This window comes from Anser brachyrhynchus, assembly GCF_964034855.1.
Source record: "Anser brachyrhynchus genome assembly, chromosome: 1".
In the NCBI taxonomy this organism is placed as follows: domain Eukaryota; kingdom Metazoa; phylum Chordata; class Aves; order Anseriformes; family Anatidae; genus Anser; species Anser brachyrhynchus.
The window spans coordinates 128389682-128412692 of record NC_137694.1 but is presented as its reverse complement, the minus strand read 5'-3'; the positions used below and the strand labels follow the sequence as shown (position 1 = coordinate 128412692).

General features: G+C 38.1%; 1 protein-coding gene across 9 annotated transcripts in view; it reads left to right on the top strand.

Moving 5' to 3' along the window:
- Positions 1-23011, top strand: part of CNKSR2 (connector enhancer of kinase suppressor of Ras 2) — a 223225-nt gene that overhangs the window by 164545 nt on the left and 35669 nt on the right. For all 9 annotated transcript variants that reach the window (XM_080587949.1, XM_080587946.1, XM_080587948.1 and 6 more), the window contains 4 exons: positions 1229-1300; positions 7427-7494; positions 12900-13000; positions 14141-14681. In XM_080587949.1, the coding sequence (XP_080444075.1) occupies positions 1229-1300; positions 7427-7494; positions 12900-13000; positions 14141-14681 (782 nt within the window). The remainder of the gene's footprint in view (positions 1-1228; positions 1301-7426; positions 7495-12899; positions 13001-14140; positions 14682-23011) is intronic.

Genomic DNA, 23011 nt, shown 5'->3' with positions numbered 1-23011 from the left:
TTCTAAAGTGAGCAGAGGTCACTGCATATCTGCTTTCACTTCTATAACATTGTGTAATGGTCTACAGTGTAGGAGTCCTTTTTGTCTCATTTTTATATGCTGCTTTCACTAGTGCTACCTTTCGTGGATTTCAATTTCACGTACCCAGTTTCTATATATATATATATATGTACATACACATACAAACATATATTAAAAACTGCAAGCATGATACATGAAGAACATCATTACCATTTTTCTAAAAAAAAAAACCCAACAATGGTCTAGAAAGGGAATTATTATATATATGATATATATATATATAATCCATTGTAGTTCAGAAAAATGGTACTGATGCTTTTTGTACACCATGCTTGCAGTTTTCCTTATTTTCTTCAGGACTGTTAGGCATTTTTTTCATTTTCTTATTTTAAGGGAGACCTTCAGGGTATTTGGAAAAATGATTCTTCTGTACTGTAAATTATTAATTACTTTCTGGTGCATTTTCTAGATCTTCAAGAACTTCACCATAAATCTTTATCCAACATAGTTACAAAATTCTTTCAAGTAATTTATTTCATATTATGTATGAAATGCAGTAATTCTCTCAGCCTAGTCATGTTGATTACTTTGGGGGAAAGAAAAGATGAGATGTAATTGCCCGTTGCTTAGAATGACCTCAAGAACACGTTGTTGATTTATAACAGCTTTTCAAAAGTCAATCAGTGCATCACATTTTTCTGTTTGAAATGCAGTCGTTAGAGCTAAAGGTAATGTCAAGGTCATTGGGATGTCAGAAATCACCAGGACTGAGAGTTTTTCTGTTGTATTGAATAAATTGTTTGGTCAATTTTCTGTTCAGAAAAATTTGACACCTACAGTATATCTGTAAAATTGCCTAATAAATAAAACTGTATCCTTACCTGGTTAACTTTGTCCAAATGTACTATGCTGTAGGTATACAGTCTACTTATACACACATGATTCAAATATTGTTTAGAAAGGGGTACTTGCAGAACACTTCAGTCAGTGAAATCTGGCACAATCCTAAATGTTAGAATCAAAGAATTATAGAATATTCTGTGTTGGGAGGGATCCACAAGGATCAAGGATGTTATATTTGTATAACATGTTGGGAGGCTTCTAACAAGTCAGGAAATCTGAACCGATTGCTTGGTGACCACGCTAATTTATAAAAAAAAAAAAAAATGTGCTATTACCTTTTTATAATTATGTTTTTCCTCTACAGTGCATTCAAAGCCTGCCATCCTAAGATCAAAAGTTTTTATTTTGCTGCTGAACATCTAGATGATATGAACAGGTAAGGAAGTCAAGCAAAGGTCAAGAAATCATCCCTTAAACATGGCACTTCCTTGAAGTTAGTGATAATAAATTACATGTTTATCTAAGAAATTAACAGTTAAGAAAATAAGTGCAGAGTAGCATTTTTTGTCTGCATATGCTAAATATTCAATTCATGCAAAAAATAGCTTTTTTGAAACAAAGATTTGAAGATTTTTAGAAACAAGATTCTATCTTTCTACTAAGAAGCAAAAAGCAATTTTTGAAAATAACCCATAAACACAATTTCAGAATTCAAGTTTTCTGTAAAGCTGTTCTTAGCTGTGTGACACCTGAAAACGTGCAACATCTCCAACTCTGCTTCCCAGCATACCTCCACGGACATGTGATACTTGCTCTGGGGATGCTTCTATTTCTGGCTCTTGAAGGAGTGATAAGTTGGAGAAGGATTTATAACAGTAACTGATTATTCTTATGCCAAACTTGAAAAAGGAGTTAGAGATTAAAGCAATTTGTTGTGCAGATTCCCTCCACCAACATGAATTTAACCTACAAATTGAAGTGAAAGTTTGACTTTAAGGAAGTTAGTGGGGAAAATCTCAGCAACTTGAAAAGACTGAGGTTTTAAGTCTCAGCTCTTTGTGTGCTGAGCTTAACTGTACCTATATTAAGCCAATTTTTCAAAAAAAAAATTGAGATTTCAGCATAAAATAAACACAATTACGCTTATTTAATGTAAAAGACAAAATCATGGATCCAATGCCTATTCAAATATTTGGAGGATCATTTCATTTATTTTCATAGCATAAATTAAAACTAATTCAGTTCAAAATAATATGTAGTTTTCATCATATGACAGGACACAAACAAACATCTATGATTGTAACCTGATAATTGTTCTGACTTACGTAATGTCTGTGGACATCCTAGCTGAGTAAAATTGCTGTTAAAACAGGAGAAAAAGGAGATAAAACTCAACTCATAAAACTCATTAGTTAGTGCTGTGGTCATGATTTAACCTCTCCTGTGTGTACTAGATTCAGGTACCTGGCCAATCGGCATCAGGGTACTGCCAGTACTTTACTGATAATGTTTGACTGAAAAAGTATACTAGTACTATTCTGTGTTTGCCTTTATTTAGAAATAGCTGTCTGGTAACATTTTCAAAGGTTCATGCATGACTGAAACTCATTTCAAAAGTCTCTCATCATTTAGAAAACTTAAAACCTTTTTATTTGTTTGTAAAATTTTAGGCTTGCCTTTACTAGATAACTCTGTCAAGCCAGTCACTCAAACAGCACAGCAAATAGAATAATGGCACGGTCTATTCAGCATATCCTGAACTACAGCAGCAGATAAATCATTTCTGTCAGTAAGTCCTCAGTCAGTATGACAAGGTGACTTGTTTCTGAGGATAAAAATTTATATAACTCTTCAGTAATCAGAAATCAGAGGGAAATGTGCATCAATATGTTAAAAATATATTGCACAATCTAAAACTAACTTAAGAACTAGAAGATTTTTAACTTTGCAGCATGAATCGTCTTTTTATCGTATTTTGAAATACATGCTTACCAGTTCTTTCAGAAAGAGATAGACCAAATTTTGATATGAATTATGCACATGTAAATTGAAAATAACTCCATCAATGTCTATGGAATTTCTTGAAATTCTTATGTCTGAATTGACATCACAGTCTCACCATATATTTTTATTTGATCCACTTTGTTTAATATATGATAAAAAGTAGTTCACCTTCACAAGCTTAATACACAAATTAACTCTATATTGAACAAAAACGTGTTACTGAAAAAATAATCTTTCAAATGCAGAAGTAATAAAATACAACACTTCCTACCTAAAAGTATGTTCTAGCCTAACCAAAGTCAAACACAGAATCAATATATTAAAAGTTAAATTAAAACTGTTTTAATCAATTTATGTTCTTCATTAGGTTTCAGAGGTACATTTTTGTCAGGTGTAATGCAGTCACTGCAGTTCTATTATATGTGAGGCACAAGAAATAAAGGAAATTAGAAAACTGCTAAAGCAGTCTAACAAAGTTAGAACTGGTTCCATTCCTTCATCCCTTGAATAAAATAACTTGGTTAAAAAGAAATAATAATTAAAAAAAAAAAAAGAAAGAAAAACTGTATACAGGACATGAAGTTTTTTTGGGGTGTGTATACTCACATAAAACGTGTGTTTTAGTTTTAGGTAACTTTGTCCCTATTCAATTTTTCTTACTACTTTTATGACTGAGCCACACTGCTATGTTGGTAGAAGCTGGGAGAACTGTATTCACTGAACTTTATTGTTGTGGCATCTGAAATCCCTCTCCTTTGCATGGTTACACCAGCACAAGCATTCTTCCTACCCATACAACACATTTACGTTGGGTGAGAAGAAGGATGGAATATCCTTCATTGATGCAAAGTACAATTTTGCTAATACAGGTTTATATTCATAGAAATACCTTGCTTCGAAATTTCTTGTTATTCCTATTCCAAGAAAATATTATGATGCACAAGGCAGTCCACATATTTCTACATAATGGTGCTATGTGTAACTTTATTTTGATTGTTAACTGTACCTGCTACTTTATGGACTAAATATCTGTTTTTTCCTCAGAGATCCCAATCATCAGTTCAAAGGCAAATGCAGCCTTTTCAGTGTTGGCTGGCTTAAATACTTTGCAAACTCTTATTGATCCTTTTTATTCCAAATATGATAAGCTATATAATCTATGCAGGAAAATGCAGTCTGTAGCTTCACATAGAATGGTTGTCTGAGAAATTCCTTGAACCTGTTGTAACCGAACTGTCCTCTGTATCTTTTTGTGTATAGGCAGAGTATTGAAATTTATAATTTCTTCCTCAATGTAGCTCTATAGTTAAGAGTAAAGATGACAAATCATCTTGTATTAGTAGCACGTGCGAATGTGTCCGGAAGATTTCAGTGAAGATGGCCTCTAAAATATTTCCAGCATCGTCTACGGGCCTCTTCATTCTGGTTAAACTGCAGCTGTTTACTTACAGACACTATATGGTATCCATACTCCCCTTGCTATATAGCAGGTTCATCCTAATGCTTGAGATTTATGGTTAAGGACAATTAGACACCCTGCGTTGACTAAAAGCTTTGCACCTACCTGGAGTTTGAGATAAGATAGAAAAATGTTTCCTACTCTTCTGTTTGAGTGCCAGTACTGTGCATTCTTCTTTATAAGAGTTGTAAGTCTATAGAAAGATATATATTTTTAATCTGGTTCTGAGTGAGTCATAAAATTGTTTTAATTAGATACTGACAAGAAATATATACGCTATTCTTGAAAAGAAAAAGAAAACAAAAGCAAAACCTAGATGACTGCTGCAAGTACCAGTGTTACTTATTGTAACTATTATTGTCATAGTTAACAATAGTATAATTCTCACAAGAAAACTAAAGCTGCATTTGCAGTAAGGAAGGAATATTTTCTTGGCCTTTTGCCCTCTAAAAATTACAGCACACCACAGGGAAGACAGGTTTAAATCTTCCCATGTACAAGGGCTTTGCAGATTACTTTTAAGTAGGTTTTAATATTCATAGTAAAGAGTTCTTGTATAACTGTACACTTGATACTTTCATCCCTTATGTTGTGTAAAGTAAGAATGAAAGAATGTTTTATTCTTCCTCCACTCTTCTAAAGATCGTCGCATTTCCCTGTGATATAACCCCAGTGTGATGGATTTCTCATACTCTAGCCTGAATGAACCTAACTCTAGTCATGATTTATTAAAATAATACTAATTGTCTAACCATAGATGTTCTAGCCGTATCTAATGAAGCTTTAGTGGCCATATACCAGAAAATATGCAGAAGTCAATACCATTCTTTTAATTTATGAACTAGCAAACCACTCAAAAGACATAGTTATTAACTGTTTACAACCAGATCAGTGCCTGGTCAGTCATCCCACAGGCACTTGTAGGTGATATTCCAAACCATGACATAAACCATGAACTACAGAAAATCATTAAATGTGAAGTCAGTCTGTTGTCTCTCTTTTAGACTGGTATACAGTTCCTGGGTTATTGTTAGATTATACTTTTCAGGAAATATTTTTTTTTCTGGAATAATCTACTATAGCTGTAACCACTGACAATTAACTGATAATTTAATTGGTTACCTCACTCTCAGGCACACAAAATGCTATCTCATGTTTAGGATGGAATGAAATTTCCCAAATGGAGAACCCTTATAGTTGTATCATTTAATATTTTGTGCTGAGCAGGCCTACTCAAAGGGGTATGGTAGGCAGTTGTTTCATGTCGACTGCACTGGGTGGTGTTAAGCCCTGAGCTGAACTGGGAATGTGAGATCCAAACTGTGTGAGAGGCCAGCAAAGCCCACCTCTGCTGTCTGCCACACCATACAACAGAGCAGGTGCTTGCCTGGTCATGCTCTTTGCCCTCTGTACAAGGACAGGTCTGTGGCCTTTGCTGGTCCCAGGGCATAACAGTGCTGGAGTGGTGTGGGTGAGGTTCCCACATCAGTGCCTCTGATTTGGGCTGCCAGAACTGTCGAGACAGGTGAGCTTCACTCCCTAAAGAAAGCCTTCACATATCAGGAATGTGAACTTAAAAGAGAGTTTTGGAGAGGGATGACTTTTTTCTTCTGTGAAGATGTGCAACAGTTGTCTGAAGCATGATTTGTTGGATTTCTGTCCCTGTGTGCCAGTGATTTTTTAAAATGTATGGCACTTGCTAAAAAGAAATTTTAAGTCTTTTCTTCAGCTCCCCTGTTCTTCTGGCAGAAACTTTGATTGTAAGTTAATATGCAGTGTGCTATAATCACTTCAGTAGATCTCTAGCATCCTTCCCAATGTACAACGACTTATGGGCCATTAATGTAATTTACAGATAACACGTGATCAGGTTGTGTAAGGGGCAGTAGCAGAAGGTTATTTCAAGGACAGCAACTGTATTTTATGATCTAACGTCTGTTTATCCTGAACTGAAGTATCTTAAAGGTTGGCATGCTGGACTGATTGCAAAGATCTCACCAAAGGTCTCTCTTGCTGGTAAAATACTACATGCTGTTTCCATATTGCAATATGCAAATAACAGCCATCAGGCCAGTTTTCTGAAACAGGAGTTTCACATTTCTGAAGGCAATGCAGAACTGACTCCAGCTGACCTTCTGTATGCACTAGCAGTAAAATTGCAAGCCACTGACTGGCTTGGCAAACCAGGTCCGTCATCCTGTAGTCAGGATGACGTGTGTAAGTAATTCCAGGTTTAACATGGAATGGACTACCATAGGAGGCTGTCATGGTCGTTTAAAGCATCATTGATGGAGGAACTGATTTAGGCTATTTGGATAATGAATACACTGAGAGCCTTTTGGGGGAAGAGGGCAGGCTGAATCAGCGTTGCTACAGGCAGTCAAATGTATGCTTTTCAATGACAGTCCTGCTAGAAGAGAATAGCAATAGTTTATTTTCAATACATGTAGCTTATGGAAGCATTTTTTCAAGTCTAAGTTGAGGTGAAAGCCTTAGGTATGAATTGCATTGAGGCAACTGTCTTTTTTCCCTCTGCTTCCCTGACACAAACACAAAGGCGAATTCTGATGTGCCACCTCCTCTTTGTATTTGGCACTGTAGGTAAGCCCTAAAACACATAATGGCATAATTAAACCTCACTGTTTAGGAGTGAACCTGTTCTTTTGACTGGTGGTTTCTGCTCTGTTCCTCCACTAAGTTGCCAAATCAGGCCTTAAAATATTGCTTAAATCTCTGAAAAATGGTGTTTATTCTCAAGAAATCAGAACAGCAGAAGTATTGGTGTGATGGCATATCTGTGAACAGCAGACTTAATAGCCCTTTGATTATCTCCAAATCCTTTATTTTACAGATGTTTGACATCATACATGGTTTTCCATTTGAAACAAGATCTTTGCTGCGAAAACAATTTGTTCAACAGCAAAATTATAGATCTTTGGAGGCTCCCTGAATAAGAGTATCAAAGAAAACAGCTGTTTAATATGAAAAATAACATTGTCTTGAATCTCTGTCAGATGCTCATACCTTTGTTTTTTTGTAGAAATACACTAAAAATTAACATGCTGGATCAGTATCACTGCTTTTTTAATATTATTTCAGATGGCTAAACAGAATTAACATGCTTGCTGCTGGCTATGCAGAAAGGGAGAGGATCAAACAAGAGCAAGGTAATGTTATTATTTTGGTTTCTTCTGTCAGCTCCTATAATAAGTTCATCTGTTCTTTTTTCCCAACTGTGTATCAGGCCTCATTCTCATCATCTGAAAGCAATTCACATATAAGCATCCCTGTTGTTGCTTTAGAGAACTGCTTCTTTCTCAGGGTTTTTGATTAGTTTCTTCAGACTCTGGTCCACATACCCTTGGATTATTTCTGAGAAAGCCACTGAAGGTAGCTAAAAGCAGCACATTTTCTGCCAGTAATCTCAGGTATGTGGTACTAAGGAGTCTTTGTTCTCCATTAAAATAAGTTTAAGAATCTGCAAACTAAAAAATAATTTAAAATATTGCATTTGGTGTTTTAATTCACAGGGAGGAGGAATGCATGAAATAGGTCTCAGGAACAAAACCATTCCTCTAAAGCCTGCTGACGTAACTGGATTCCCCTTAAAAAACTATAATTTTAAGGCCATTTAATGTTTTATAATTTCTGCTGGTTTTGCTGTTTTGAGGTGTGTACTTGAGCCTTGTTGGCCGTTTCAGTGATGAAGCCTTTCATTTGGAGTCGTACGTTTACATCATTTTATGAATATTTTTTATGTCTGGTATTTCATACATTTATAAAAGCAGCACACACAAAACAATAAGTCACTTTGCTTTGGTTTGCTGCAGTAGAAATTCTGTTTGCAGATAAGTAAAAGAAAGGGTCAGTCCTCCCTTGCATTGGGCAGGTTGTTCCCTCAAACTGCCAGTGACATGGATCAACAGAAGTGTTCCTATCTGGCTGACTGGTCTGGCAAGCAGTTGGCTTGTGAATCCATACTCTAGTTTACAGATGTACCTGGCAGCAAATACCAGAAAATTGCAGTGGTCGTGATGATCCAGAGTTTATCCAGATAACTGTCTGCCTGCTGCCTGTTGAGTCAGAACATCACTTTATAATTCTGTGGCTTCTCCCCCTTCATCAGTGAAGTTCTGACTTTTGTCCCAAAAAGCTTACAGCTCAGAGCTGCAGCAGCAATGTATTTCATGTAATATTTTATTTATGAAAACTGTATTTTTAGCCATTTTTCAGGGAGATTTTGTATTCAAAAGACTATCACTGGGCTTCAAAATTAGCCACATAGTGTCCTCCACACCACTCAAAGTCCTGGTTCTGTACCAACCTATGTGACAGCAGCCTTAGCCATGTCCATCTGGTCTGATATAGCAAGGAGGAAGATGTTTGTGATCTGTATGTCTGTGTCTGCAATGCATTGCTGTGGTGCCCCTTTCCTGGGAGACACTGCAAAAAAAATCCTTTCCCTGATGAGAAGCAAGTGTGGCTTTGGCAGCCAGGTGGAAACATCGTGAGAGTACAATATTCTATAATGGCTGAAGACTAACAGACAGCATCATAAAATGATGTCTGCGTTGATTCATACCCTGACTGTCTCACCACAGAGCACCCTAGAGAGATCAGCCTGCTGTTGAAGAGCACTGGCTTACAGCATACAGCTGTAATTTGATGGTAATAGCATGGGTGGGAAGGTTTGTGGGTGTTCTGTCTTTCTCTCAGATAACTAGGTTGTACCTGCTATTGCCTCGTTTCTAATTTTACCTTCCAGTAAGTGCAGCTGCTTATCCCGGGAGTGTTGCCCACCTGGCTTCATCCCATATGGTCCTTGCACATCATGTAATTCATAGTACCAGGCCCTCTGCATTCACACAGTCCATTCACACCGTGCTCTCTGTATCTCCAGGCATGTTCTCAATGCCTCACCAAACTTCAAAATCAGTTTGCGAGTCTGTATTTCCCAGGCTGTATTGCAGTAACCAGGTTGGAGGGACCTGTATACCATCCATCACTACCTGAAGAGGCTGTAAACAAGCTCTTAATCTTGGAGTCTTCAGGGAAATCCTCCATGTTAGCATCCAAAGCCAAATTGAAGCATGAAAGCATGAAGCTTTTATTGACAGCAGGTTGGCACTGGAATTACAATAATGTGGGATGGTAAAGGAAAAGGTGTTAGAACTGTTACGCTAACACTGTACGTACAAGTGCACAATTGCAGACATGATGCACCTTTATAAATCCAGATAGATTTGGAAAAAATATTTTTCCTACCAAGCAATCACTGAATAATAAAAGGGTAGATGATCCTGTTCTTAGACATGAGATCATGTGCATTCAGGCCTCCTGTTGCCTATTATTAAAATGGCTCCCTATTGAAGATCATCAGTGAGACCCCACTTACCACTGAAATTATATCCCAGGCACTAAGGGAGCTCTTTATTACCACCCTAATGCCATTTACTCAAATTGATTTATCATATGGAGGTAGGGAAAGCTATATCCTCTGTGTTGCATATATGTGTTTAGTGAGGGTATCACGTTCGTCACTCGCTGCAGTACAGTGTTTTTATGCCTCTGGTGATTACCCTTGGCTCCCAGCACAAGGGCTGTTAAACAGCTGAGTAGTGCCCCTAATTAGCAGAGGCATCAAGTTAGCAAAGTAAAATCTCTCCATCACTTCAAGCATTTTTGATATTATAAAAATTGTGAAGCTGAAATTTTCTATATTCATTTACCGTACCAATTGTCATCTACATATTTGATTTTACAAAAGGTCTTTTATTTCTGTTCAGTTCAGCCCCTTGCAGGAAAGCTTTATAATACCTCTGAAACAATTCAACAGTAGTTGTCAAACCTGTTTCAATTAAGAGCTGAACAGTTCTGAATCTAAAGTGCATAAATATATTTCAAGTGCTTCAGAGATGCACGAATCACCAAACTGTGGGTGTATTGCTGAAGAAAATGTCACATTCTGTACAGAACGGTTTTATAAAAATACCATCAACTTTCCATATTAAATACAATGAATGCTAGCAATATGGCAAGGGACTTTCTTGGATGGAGATATTATATACCTTCCAGTCACAGAAAATCACAGAAATACCTGCTTATCTAAGTAGAAAACATTTAACTGGCAAATGGCTGGCCAGTGTTAGCTTATATATAATACATGCAGTCTCTTGCTCATTCAGAAAGCTTTCAACATATGCCTGGTGCTTTGAGCTCATCTGTAACTGAATTGGACAAAATCTGCAGAGAGAAATATGGCAACTGTTCGATAGCATCACACACGTTTTAGATAGATTATAATGTCTCAGTTGCCAAAAGCAGAACATTTTCAAAAACTGATGGGAGGCTGTTTTCGTTCATTTCACCTGAAAGTTGACCCCTGGAACTGCAGAATTTTTTTAGACAATCACAGTAGGTTGCCAACAGAATTTCCTATCTGAGGTAAGGTGCACGAAAGCATAATCATATAGTGTTTTATTGTATGTGGATTTGACAGGAAGAACTTTTTTGTATTTCTAGACAAGATCAAAACCTGCACTGAGAATGATAGATTTAATTCCAGAATAAATAGTTGAGCTCTAAGCCTACAAAAATCACAGTGAGTGATACAGTTCTGACAGGTTTCTCACCAGAAGTAGCTCCATTAGGCTTTGCTACAATAGGAACAAACATACTTATATGCCAATATTTTCAGGTTTTTTGAGCTGCCGGAAACAAGTTTTCTCAAAACTGAGAATGACTTAAATGACAGTTTTCTCTTATTTAGTATTTTATTCACCAAAATTGAATTACTTGGAGATTTCCAGAGACAGTGTTTGGAATTTTTTATTCCATCGTCATGGAAAAAAATATATTTATACTATTTATTTATTATACTGTTTGAGGAGAACCTTTCAGCTCAAAGCTTGCAGGAAGCAATTCAAGAGACCGAAAGTAATAAAAGAGTTATTATTGCTTGTAAAAAAATAAACAGATAAATATGGCTGCCTGTCCCCAGCTACCACAGTCTGAGAAGATACAGAATTTTAGGGTAGACTATTCCAAGACACTGTCATCTTGAGATCAGTAATTTTTGTTTTATATATTGTATAATATTAGCTACAGTAGATTTTTCATTGTGCAATACAATAATCATAATGGTAACAAAAATAATTAAAGCCAAATTATATGCTGTACAAACTTGGAAAATTTCAACCTCTTTGTTGTTTAGATAGTTTATGAAGCAACAATTAATCTTTTTCTCCTCATCTATTAAAGACAGAATAGTAAATCACCCAGTTCATTGAACACGAACTTCACGTATGTGAAGTGGAGATTGCCTGTGGTTAGTCTGTGAATGGTATGAACTACACTTGTGCAGTTATACAATGGCTTACCCAAATACCAGAAGGTAATACAGTCAGAAACAAAGTGACAACATGAATGTTTGCATCAGTCTTACAATATATAGAAATATTAAGGTTGTCCATCTGGAGCTGGGTGAGCAGTTAAGTTGTTTTCTTTTGAAAGGAATATTAAGGTCTGGTGTCTGTTTAATTGCATGCTGTTGTGCTTCAAAAATATTTGCACCAGAATAAATAAGAAATACCACATGATACATTCTTCCATGTGTTTTCCCCTTTGATCAAACTAATAATATGAATATGAAATTGGCATGGCTAAGACTTGATATCATGACAAAGTAAAACCTCATTTTTACATGATTTTTTACACCACAGTCCCTGTGTCCTTTGTACTTTCTCTCTTTTATCCACCTTTTGGAATTCTATGCTTAAATATAATTGTCATATTCTTCCTTAGCAAATCACCTTTATGTTCATGCTTGGGTAACAGGACAGCAAGCAACTGTTTTATAAAGAAGATGTGATCTAAATTTTTCTGCCTTATCTTCTATTATCTATTATCTATTATTATTTTATAACATCTGTTTGTTATTAGAAATGTAATTGAAAAGTTTGGGTAACTTGTAGGATAAAATTGAGAAAAAAAGGTAGAAAAATAACTTTGATTATTCACATGTGCAATAACCACTATGTGTTTGATATGCCAGTTGGTGTCAATTACATTTGTTAACGTTATTTGCAGTCAACAAGACTTTTGCAAGTTACATTTTTCATCTTTTCTGTTCAAAAAAAAAGAAAAAATACTTTTATTAATTTCCAGCCAATATATGTATATGTTCCAGCCAATATATGTACAATCATAATTATTTTGATGATTTTCTAAAAATTTGAAAATATGATCATTATTGCATTGGGTACTATCTATGCATGTAGTATTTATAAGGTGTGTACAAGATTAAATGTGTGGGGTTATTGTTTAATATCTTTTCAGTTAGGTTTAATATACCTCATAATGTTTGCTTTTTTTATTTTATTTTCCCTCTTTACGCTAAAACATTTCCAAATTACAGCAGCTATCATTTAGATTGCCGACTTTCAACTCGTATATAACTTCCAGAATTTCCTAGGATGGAATTTCTAGTTGCTGTTGTGAAAACAAGTCTGTGATATACAAACATATCAAAATATGTTGGAAGTTTTTGATCTGATATGTATGTAACTTGTAGATTACTGGAGTGAGAGTGATAAGGAGGAAGCTGACACTCCATCGACACCCAAACAAGACAGCCCCCCACCCCCGTACGACACATACCCACGGCCTCCTTCGGTAAGTCACCTGCCTAATCAGGAATGACTACATAAAGTCACTTTCACCTACTCTTCTGTTTAGAAGCACGTGCATGCACATATGAGGGCAATCTTCAGTATATTTTTGGAGCCAGTACTTGACTTAAGGTATTTTTAAAGTATGAGCTTAAAGTATGAGCATGTATGAGCATGTTAGCTTCAACAACCATCATTGCTATTTCCACTGGTGTGTAGAGAATACATTTATAATCCCACTCATGTACAAAAATGGATTAAGTTACAGAATTCTTTCTTCCTCTTCTTAATTCATGATAGATCCCTACTCAGCCATGCAATCCCTCACCTCCCCCTTATCTTCGTCTTTGACAAAATGTAATACTTCAGTAACAACAGAGATTCTTAAGGTACAACAATTTTGCTGTAAAGATTTACTGTAACAAATTACACTTGAATTTCCAGAGAAATTCCAACATAAAAACGTTCTTTTATATAGCCAACAGTGATATTGGTTGTTCTATTGTCTGTGAAAAAGTAGGCTTCTCTATAAATCAGAACAAAGGAGATTTGATTTTTATTTTCTTTAAGCAGTTGTTGGTATAAAACTAGCGGATAGACTTCTCATTTATTCTCCACAGAGAATTTTGATTTTCTTGTCTATATATTCAGACTGTTAACTAAAACATCTTACTTGAATATATTTTTAAAAATGCAAAATTTTTGGTTGAGAAATTGGGGGTCTGGGCAAAGATAGTGTTCTTGAGGTTTAATTTAAATGCCATACGTTATTTTCTAAAACCATAGACCTTTGAAACATACTGAAGCTCTGCAAAGACGATTACAAAGAAATTTTTAGCAAGATAAGATGACAGTAGGCATTTGGATGGGATTTTTAAGGTAGTATTAATGGGCCGGGCATCTCTCTCCTATGTCTTCCACAGAGCCATATTGTACAAAGTTTTCTGCAAATCATTGCGTTGGCTTCTTTTATTGATTAAGGGACATTTTGTAGGAATAAGTATCAGTAGCAGTGTGGGAATAGGTTTGGTGCCTTCGGTACCAAACTTGGTGCCATCGGTACCAATGAAAAGTAGGTGGTTATTACCAGTGGTATGTCTTGGTCTACACTGATCTGAAGGTTGCTCCGTTGCTGACCTTGCAGATGAGCTGCGCAAGCCCTTACGTGGAGCCCAAGCACAGCCGGCTGTCCTCCACGGAGACCTCCCAGTCGCAGTCGTCGCATGAGGAGTTCCGCCCGGAGGCGGCGGGGAGCGCCACCGACTCGCCGGTGCGCAAGACGGCGAGCCAGCGGCGCTCCTGGCAGGACCTCATAGAGACGCCGCTGACGAGCTCGGGACTCCACTACCTGCAGACGCTGCCACTGGAGGACTCGGTGTTCTCCGAGGCGGCCGTGGTCTCCCCCGAGCACCGGCGGCAGTCCACCTTGCCCACCCAGAAGTGCCACCTGCAAGACCACTACGGCCCCTTCCCGCTCGTGGAGGGCGAGCGGATGCAAGTGCTGAATGGCAACGGGGGGAAGCCCCGAAGTTTCACTCTGCCTCGGGATAGCGGCTTCAACCACTGCTGCCAGAGCCTTTCAGTTGGTGCCGCTGATCACCACGAAGAAGCGCAGCAGAAGGAGGTGGAGGAGGAGGAGGAGGAAGAAGAGGGCAAAGCAGCAGAAGAAAACCAGGAAGATAAAAGTAAGTATGGGATATTTCTGTGGCTTTTCGACAGTCCTGTTCGTGTGATGTAGAAGTTGTTTTTTCCTTTCAACTATTAATAAAAGATAAAAAGAACAGTCTTCCAACATCCCCCATATTTCACCAGGTCCTCTGTTTCACACCTCTTTAATCAGCCTTATGTTTTAAGGCCTAGTAAGCTGCCAGAGTGCTGCATGATCTGTCATGATCACCAGACACTTCCCCATTGGCTGGTCACCAGCTTTGTCCTACTAGTAATTCCTAGTTGTAAGTGGATTTTTCTTCCATCCTTTCTTCCCCCTTCCACTTGCACAGTATTGTCCCCCACTGACACGTGTACGTGTCAGAACATACTCAGTAAAGTTTCCAGCCAGCCCCCGTCTGGCTTTTAGAAACACTCAGTAAATCCTGGAGTGCAGGGTCCGGCTGTCACTGTGTAGTATCTAGGCAGACAGGTCACAGGACAGCCCAGAACCTGAAAGAAGTTGAAAAAGAGAGTGTGTTTTCCCCTGTTCCTTAACTTGTGATTTATAGTGACAGAAGTTCAAAAAATATTTCAAAACAAATTATAAAAGTATTAGAGACAAGTATGTGACCAGCGGGGTTTAAAAAACAACATAACCCTGTGTAACTGTCTCTTACATGGCACATTAACTCCATAGATATTAGTGCTACTTGTCAAAGGTAATCCAAATAAACAGGGAATGAGGATGGTCCCTGCTCCTCTTGAATGTGTAAAAACATTTCTGTGTCTGTTTCATGCTCTGTCCTTCACTGTCATTTATGGAGCTTCTCAGCATGTGTTGCTAAGCAAAGTTCAGTTCATGCCCAAGTTGTCGGGTCTGTCAACAAAGCCTGCATCCATGAATTGTGGGGTTATGCTATGATTAAGTTGCCTGGAGTGGCAAGGAAGGCAGGATGGTCCTGAAACTCTCAAAGGGTTTGTGCTATTTGGTTCCTTCAAAATCTTTTTATTTTTTTTTCCACTACAGTAAAGAAGTATAAAAATGGTAGAGAGATAGGAAAGGGTAGTGAAAGCTTTGGATAATTAACTACCTGCATAAATTAATTCTTTAAAGTTAGTACATTTGTTGAGCATTAAAATTCATACGGGCGTTATTTAGTCTACATGGGAGAGATCAAGAGTTTTGCATTTTCCTTATGTTTTTGTCAATAGGTTCTAGACTTCTCAAATTCTTGCCTTTGATAAAACAGTGATTTCCTTTGCAGATACTACATCTGATGCCATTAAAAGGAGAAAAGGCATGATTTGAGTTGCATTCATGCATGGCACTTGCCAAAAAGCTCATACATTCATTAGGGTAATATTAGACTCTTACTGACTGCGAAATGAAGCTCTTTAATTAACAGAGTTAAGTTTCATCAGCTGGGCAGAATGTGTTATCCTATTTTTAGCCTTCAATTTTGATTTTCAAATGGGTTTTTACTGATAGCTATAAAACAATATAAAAAAAAAAAATGTTCTCAGTCACTGGAGCAAAAGTAGCAAGGAGACTTCCCAGTGGAGTATCTGGGCTGTTTGGGCATTACAGAGGGATCCTGTTGGAGGGCCTAAGATGTTAGTTGTTTTAAACAACAGTTTTAAGGCCTTTAGGGTTCCTGGTAACACTTTATGGTGTACAATCCAAATTAAGGGCTATTGCTTGGAATAACAAGCCAGAACTTGGGCTCTTCTCCACCTTTACATACCAATTTGCAAAAAGGGAGAAAAAAGTTTAATTTTCAAGTGGTCTGCCTTTATACACATACTTCTATTTTTCTTTAGGTGAGGAGGTTTTCTTGGTTGAAGCATTAATGGGAGATTGTTTTTGAGACATTAATGACCAGCTAGACACGTAAAGTGTTCATGGTGAATTATTGACCATGAAATTATACAAACAGAAAGAAAATTCTGTTTAGTCTGTTGAAAAGTTTAAGTGCTGAATTGCTTGTTGCTATGGCTGCAGTGTTCTGTTTGCAACACTGGCTTTTTCCAGCTTGGTTACCAGTAAAAAAAAAAAAAAGAAAAAAAAAAAAAGAAAGGGAAAAGGCAGAAGGGATTGCGTGCAAGGGTTGTTCTCAGTCACAAAATCCCAATTTCTGAGCAGAGAGGAACGAGAATTGCTTGTAACCCTGCTGTCAGGATGGGTGCCCATGTGTCTGCTACCTCATTGCCTCTGCAGCTCCGTTGATCTGGGAACATAAAAGCTTGCAGCTGGAGGGAGAGGGGGGATCCTCCCCCTTTGAGAGAGGTTCTAACTTCTCCTTGAGCCTCCCCTTCAGTGGTATCAGATGAACCTTCTAAATGCATTTATCTGCCTTACGCATTTGTGATCCTGACATAGTTCTATACTCTTGGATGATTCTGTGTGTTCCCGTGTGTACATGTATGTGGTTCAAAGCTTGATCATTCCTACTGCTGTTTGTGCGGGACGAGGAATACAGCTCCTTCACGCTTGTGGCTGTACAAGTCAAATTTCATTGCCAAAAGTTTGTTTTTTCAGCTTTTTGTTTTTATGTTCTCAATTTTAAAGCCTCCTGAGTTCAAATCAAGTCGTGAAATGCAGTCCTGTTTCTTCCAACTTCTTTTGTGGAAATGTTTTGAAATAGCCACGCCACAAATGAGGAGCTCTATGCTTTATTTCAGATGCTATCCTCAGCTGCTATAATTTACATAGTTCTGTTGACTTTCTACAATGGCTACACTGATTTGCAGCAACTAAGAATCTGCTCTCTGTTAATCACTACTCTATGCCTGAAATAGATATTGCAAGAATTTCCTGACACTGCAAATAGTTCTGTGTATCAGTTCTCCTGTAATGCCTAGATATCTCATGGTAAAATAAAAATATGGGTTGTCCTTTCCTATCTTTATCCATTAGGACCTAATTTTGTTGTGTGTTCGGTTGCTTCTTTTCGTCTCATTATATCACATTAACACTGCACGGCTAACTTTTGATTATTTTATTTCCCTAATTGGATGACTTTTGTGTAAATCATTTAGATGTTTCGTATTGACACTGTCCTGTAATGGTCGGTCTCTTGCTTTTTAATGGAAGAGGATTCTCTTGAGAAGTATTTGTGTTTGTCTGTGACTCGTGTTTGCTCCTGAGGTTATGAAAACAGCAAACAACATCCAGAGCTGTGGCACCAAGCATCCCTTCTTGCCATGATGCTGTGAAGTAGCCACACACAAAGAGCGTGGGAGTGGCATGGCACAGCGCGTTGTGTGTCAGTGATTCAGTTGTGAAGGACATGTGCCTTTTCAGATGTGTTTTCTGCTAGTTGGAGGTAGCAGAATGAGAGAGCTGTGTGTCATGAGCGTCACTGCCACCCCCTTCCCCTTGGGCCTTCCTGTTGTCCACGCTCACTGTGTTTTGACATAGTTCACCACTTAACACCAAAGAGAACCTAGGATCTTCTTGGCAGACAGTTATTACTTCAAAGTATTTTTTGGTGGTTGTTTTTTTCATTTTCATTGGCTTCTTTGGTCTGTGGGAAAGGAACAGGAACGACTCCAGGGTCAGCATTTAAGAGAAGCAGGTACTAGTTCTGTGCAGAGTGTAACTGGAGTGGACCCCACTGACTTACTTGCAGAGAAACCTGCACCTTTTGTGCTTACTCCTGAAACAGTGTGTGGAGAGCAGTAGTGTCAGTGGGAGTCCCTGCACTACCACCAGCGAGGGAGCAGTAAAAGACACTGAAAGTAGTGTCTCCCACACCAGCCACCAGTTGCAGAATGACATTCAAGGTGGCAGTGCTTTCGCAAAATAGCACAGATGGTTTTAAGGGCTCTCTTCACTGGCAACACGCGCAGTTTTGCACGCTGTGCCCAAGAAGGTACATCTGTGGGACATCTAGGTGTCATCCTTGACTCCTTCAAGGAGGAGTTTGTACTAGTAAAAATATGCTCTGAATAAGGTCAGGTATTTCAAATTCTGACGTACAGGTACAGGGAGGCTTGCCTCTTTTAAAAAGAGTACTGTACTGTGCAATAGAAATGCCATCTCAGAAAGATCGATGTTCGATAATTAAATACTACATTGTGAAGTAGTACACAATGTAACACTTCTCGGTTTTGCTCCTCTGCCTTTTGGATAGGGTATCTTTTAACTTTGGCAGGGTTTAAGCAGCAGTGAAATGTGGGAGTTAGGATGAATAATGCACAAAGCCTGGGTTGTGCACACTGGAGCTGATGGTGATGTGTGTCTCAAATTAATAAGATGGTTTGCTTTTCTGACAGCCTCTTCCCATTTGAGAGAGAGGATTAGTAGTGTCCTGTCATCTGACCACCTAGTTAGTTTTAGCTGCACCAGGAGGCAAGGGAGAGGCCGTTAAGATTTTCCCCTCTGGAATTTCTCAGGTTAGCAAAGGTGTGCACACCTGCTAGCGCCTTAAATAAGCAGAGCTATGAGAAACGACAGGTCATGTTTCACATTAGAAATACTCCTTATGAGGCTGACGAATCACACAAAGTACAGCACCCTCTGGGACGCTAAGGAGGATGTTATTCGAACTTAATACATCCAGCATCAATCATGTAAAAACCAAAGCATTTGCCAGGGTTGGGTTGTTCGGGTGGGGGGGAGGGAGGGGGAGGGGTTGTTGAGTGGTTTTTTTTTTCTGCTCAGCATCCTTTTGGGTGGCACAGCCTGTGCATACTCAGGCACTGAAACAGAGTGATGAAAAGGCTGTTTTTTTCTTTTCTGAGCCTTGTGTTCACAACCTGGCTTTTAATTCGTAATTCCATCTTTCTGTGGCACCCACCTGTGCATTTGGGCCCCTCCCCGCTGAGGCCTACCAGCGCCAGGCGCCCAGCCGGTAGCTGTGCTGGTCACTCAGAATGATCCTGGTGAAAAATTCAAGTTATCTTAAAAAATACAACCTTATGCTTGTTGGCTTATACTGTAGATGGCAAGCCAGCGGTGCTTTGGTACAGATAGTTTGTGTCTCCAGAAGAAATTTTCGTCAGTGGCCTGCTGTTTCAGGGAGGAAGGAAAGAGGAGAAGCAGGACAAGACGGCGGCTGACATTGACATATTGCCTGACCTGATTTGCAAAGCAAACACACAAAATGTTTGGAGGAACAGCCTGCATCTTCTGTACATACTTTTTTCTTGCTTTTAACTAGACCTTTTGGTGTTTCATTCGTCATAGGGTCCAGTGAAACATGAGAGAACTGTTGTATTTAAAAATTCATAGGTGGCGAAACAGCATCATTGATAATCTAGCTTATATCTCAAGCTAAAGCTTTTATCATTGTGAAATTTTAAGATCCATGTTTATCTGAATAGGAATTCCTATAAGCATCCAGAAGCAAGTACATATTTGGAAAAACTTTCAGCCCAAATAAGAGCTGCTTGATCATTTTCTAGGTGCTATATAAGTGTCTGTGTTCAGCTGTATGTATAAAAATATGTTTTACACTATTATGAAGACCAGCAAGGATAGACAATTACTGGGACTAGGCTTCATATTTCCTGCACCTCTTCTTTAATTCAAAATTTAAAATTTATTTAAAAAAAAAAGAAAAAAGATTTTCCCATCCTCACGAGCAAAACAAACTCTATTATGCAAGTGTTTTTGTATTCTAAATAAAAATGACGGGATATAAAATCTCTGTATTCTGATTTTAAATTTCAATTGGAGGGGAAAAAATTGCCTGCGGTACTTGAAAGCCAAATATTGAATCATTTACTGAGTAGCAATTCAGAAAGCAATATGGGCTGTCAACAAAAATAAAAGTAGTTTAGTTTTATGCCTCTTAGTGATTTTAAATGTGAATGCATTTTACCCACAAATATGCTGTTGCCACATTTAAATTTTAATTGATTTCCATTGCTCATGCTGCTAAAAATGCAAAGGAGAGGTGAAATTCAAAAATAGAAATTTTATAAGGTGCTTTCCTACTTTTATTTTGGTTTTAATAGCTTTGGGTGGGGTGTCATTGCCAACAAAGGTCATCTGTTTTTTCCCGAGATGTGGATTAAATGGTCTTTTTACAAGCAAAAGAAATAGAGATGAGAATTTCTTAAATGACCATTCTTTTAGTGTACTTTTCTTACAGAGTATCCTCAGCTGCATTACTAAGCTGGTAGCTGTCAGTGGAGCCATGCTACCAGAGGCACCTTCAGGTTAGGTCATGGAGCAGACATATGGACTTGATGATATATTTCTGCCTTTTTTTTCCCCCATGTTCTGCACTGATTCTCTTATTAGGTGTCATTTAACTAATCTCTGGTTTGCCTTTAATTTTTCTGTTTCTTGGGATAAACAAACTCCGTCACTGCCTCTGCCCTGTCTCAGGCTTTCCTTGCAAAAAGACAGCCCATAAGTGGCAGAACACTTCACGTGCTGTACAGGGAAGGCAGTCCAAACCCTCTAGGACTCCCTGCTTGCCATGCAGAAGGGTATGTGAGAGTTTCCTAAATTTTTCTCAATAGCAATATAAAAAAAAACTTTTATTTTTTTTTCTGCTTGTAGATACTCTCCCCACTTACAAATGTGCTTTCATTTTAAAAAGCATAAGATACTCACATTTCTTAAATGAGGATATGTAGCTTTTTTGAAACTATTTTGTGTATGAAAAGGAAAAACTGAAAAAGGAAAAAATGGAAAAATTACCATGTAGATTCCCATTAAAAAGAAGGCTTTCCTATCCTAAATTTGATACCTACATTCATTTAAAACCTGAAAAAAAATATATAATATTTAATTATTTACATAAATCTTATTGCAAGCTCTCTGAAAACTGGGCTAAAGACACACTCAGATTTGACCACTGCAGAAAACATGAGGAAGCCACTTTTTCACTGGGATTTTTGTTGAATTGTGATAGTTCCTCTCTGAAATGCATGAGATACTTGGCCCAACCCCAAAGTTTTGAAATGCAAAGGAAACATATACCTATAATGAAACAATTTAGCCAGATACTGTGTGCAGGAGAATGTTCTTTTGAAATGAATAATTTTAAAGTGCTTTTCTCCAAGCTGGAAGAAAATGAAACTTTTTCTATGCTCTATGACTGTTAAGTCAAAAGAACATGACACAGTATTGGTAGGACTGGGAGAACAGAAGAGGGCTGCAGTCTTTTTGGATTATATTTGTTTCATTGCCAGGTGTTACCATCTGCTGACTGTGGCTCTCAGGTTCTTTCAAGGTAACTATTAAACATAGGCAGGGAAGGACCTGAGTCATTAGTGCCTCAGAGAACATAGGAGGGATGTAGTTTTATTAAACTATTAGCATGCTGAACTTCTGTAGTGTCACCATGTAAACATGCTTTCTTGTTTAATTACTGTCAGTCGTGGGAAGCAAGATGAGATATTAAAACCTGCAGGGATGGGATTCTCAGTGCAAGCAGTCAGCATTTTACTAGATTTTTTTTTGTTGTTGTTGGAAAGGAGACTAGGGAAAAAATGTTACAAAGCAGTTTTGTTTGCTTAAATCTATTTTTAAAAGAGTTCTGGGTTCGTGGAGTTAAACGAAGCTAAAAGAAGATTGTCTTGGAAGCCTATGAAATAAATGTTGCGGGGCAATTTTTCATGAATTTTGCTAGGGCCTCAGCCTAGTATTTGGCTGACTTCCTTTACTTTTAGCCTCCAGCTGCTGCTTCAGAGTGTCCCAGATCTCATGAAGATCTTGTGTCCTACCTGCCAGCCCTATGCAACTTCCTCAAATATTCTTGGACTACTAAAATGGCACTAGATCCTTGTGTTTTGGCTTCTTAATATCTACTTACTTGTTTCCAAAACCTTTCCACTGAAAGAAGGCAGCATATGTAGGCTAAAATCTTGGCCCCTTTGTAGGCTCTGGTGAAACTGTAAGTGAGCTCTGCAAGTCTTATTTACAAGTCTGTGTATTTATATGTGGAAGTGACTTCAAGAGGTTATCCAGTGCAGCTCCGTCCTCTAAATTTGGAGCTGCTATGCTTACCGAATCTGTCCTTAGGTACCCTCAGTGGCAGGCATTCTTCAGTCCCTCCAGACAGTGCTTTTCCTCTTTGCTGTATTGAAAACAAATTTACTTTTTCTTCTAATGGATATTGAATTGTTCCCTCTGCATTTTAAGCCTAGTATTTCCTGTCCATTACGGCACGGAGAAAAAAACAACCTGCTCCATTACAGCAGCTCTTTTTTAAGCTGAAAGTTTGTTAGGAAGGTTGATCTAGTTTTTCACATAACTACTCTTTTCTAGACTTCTGACTGTTCTTGCTGAGCTTCCCTTGGTTTTCCAGCTGGCCCCTGCCTCACCCAGGGCAGCAGCATCCAAATCTGGGTGTAGCGCACCTGGCTCACACCAGGAAGATTGCTTCACCCTGTGTTTTATACA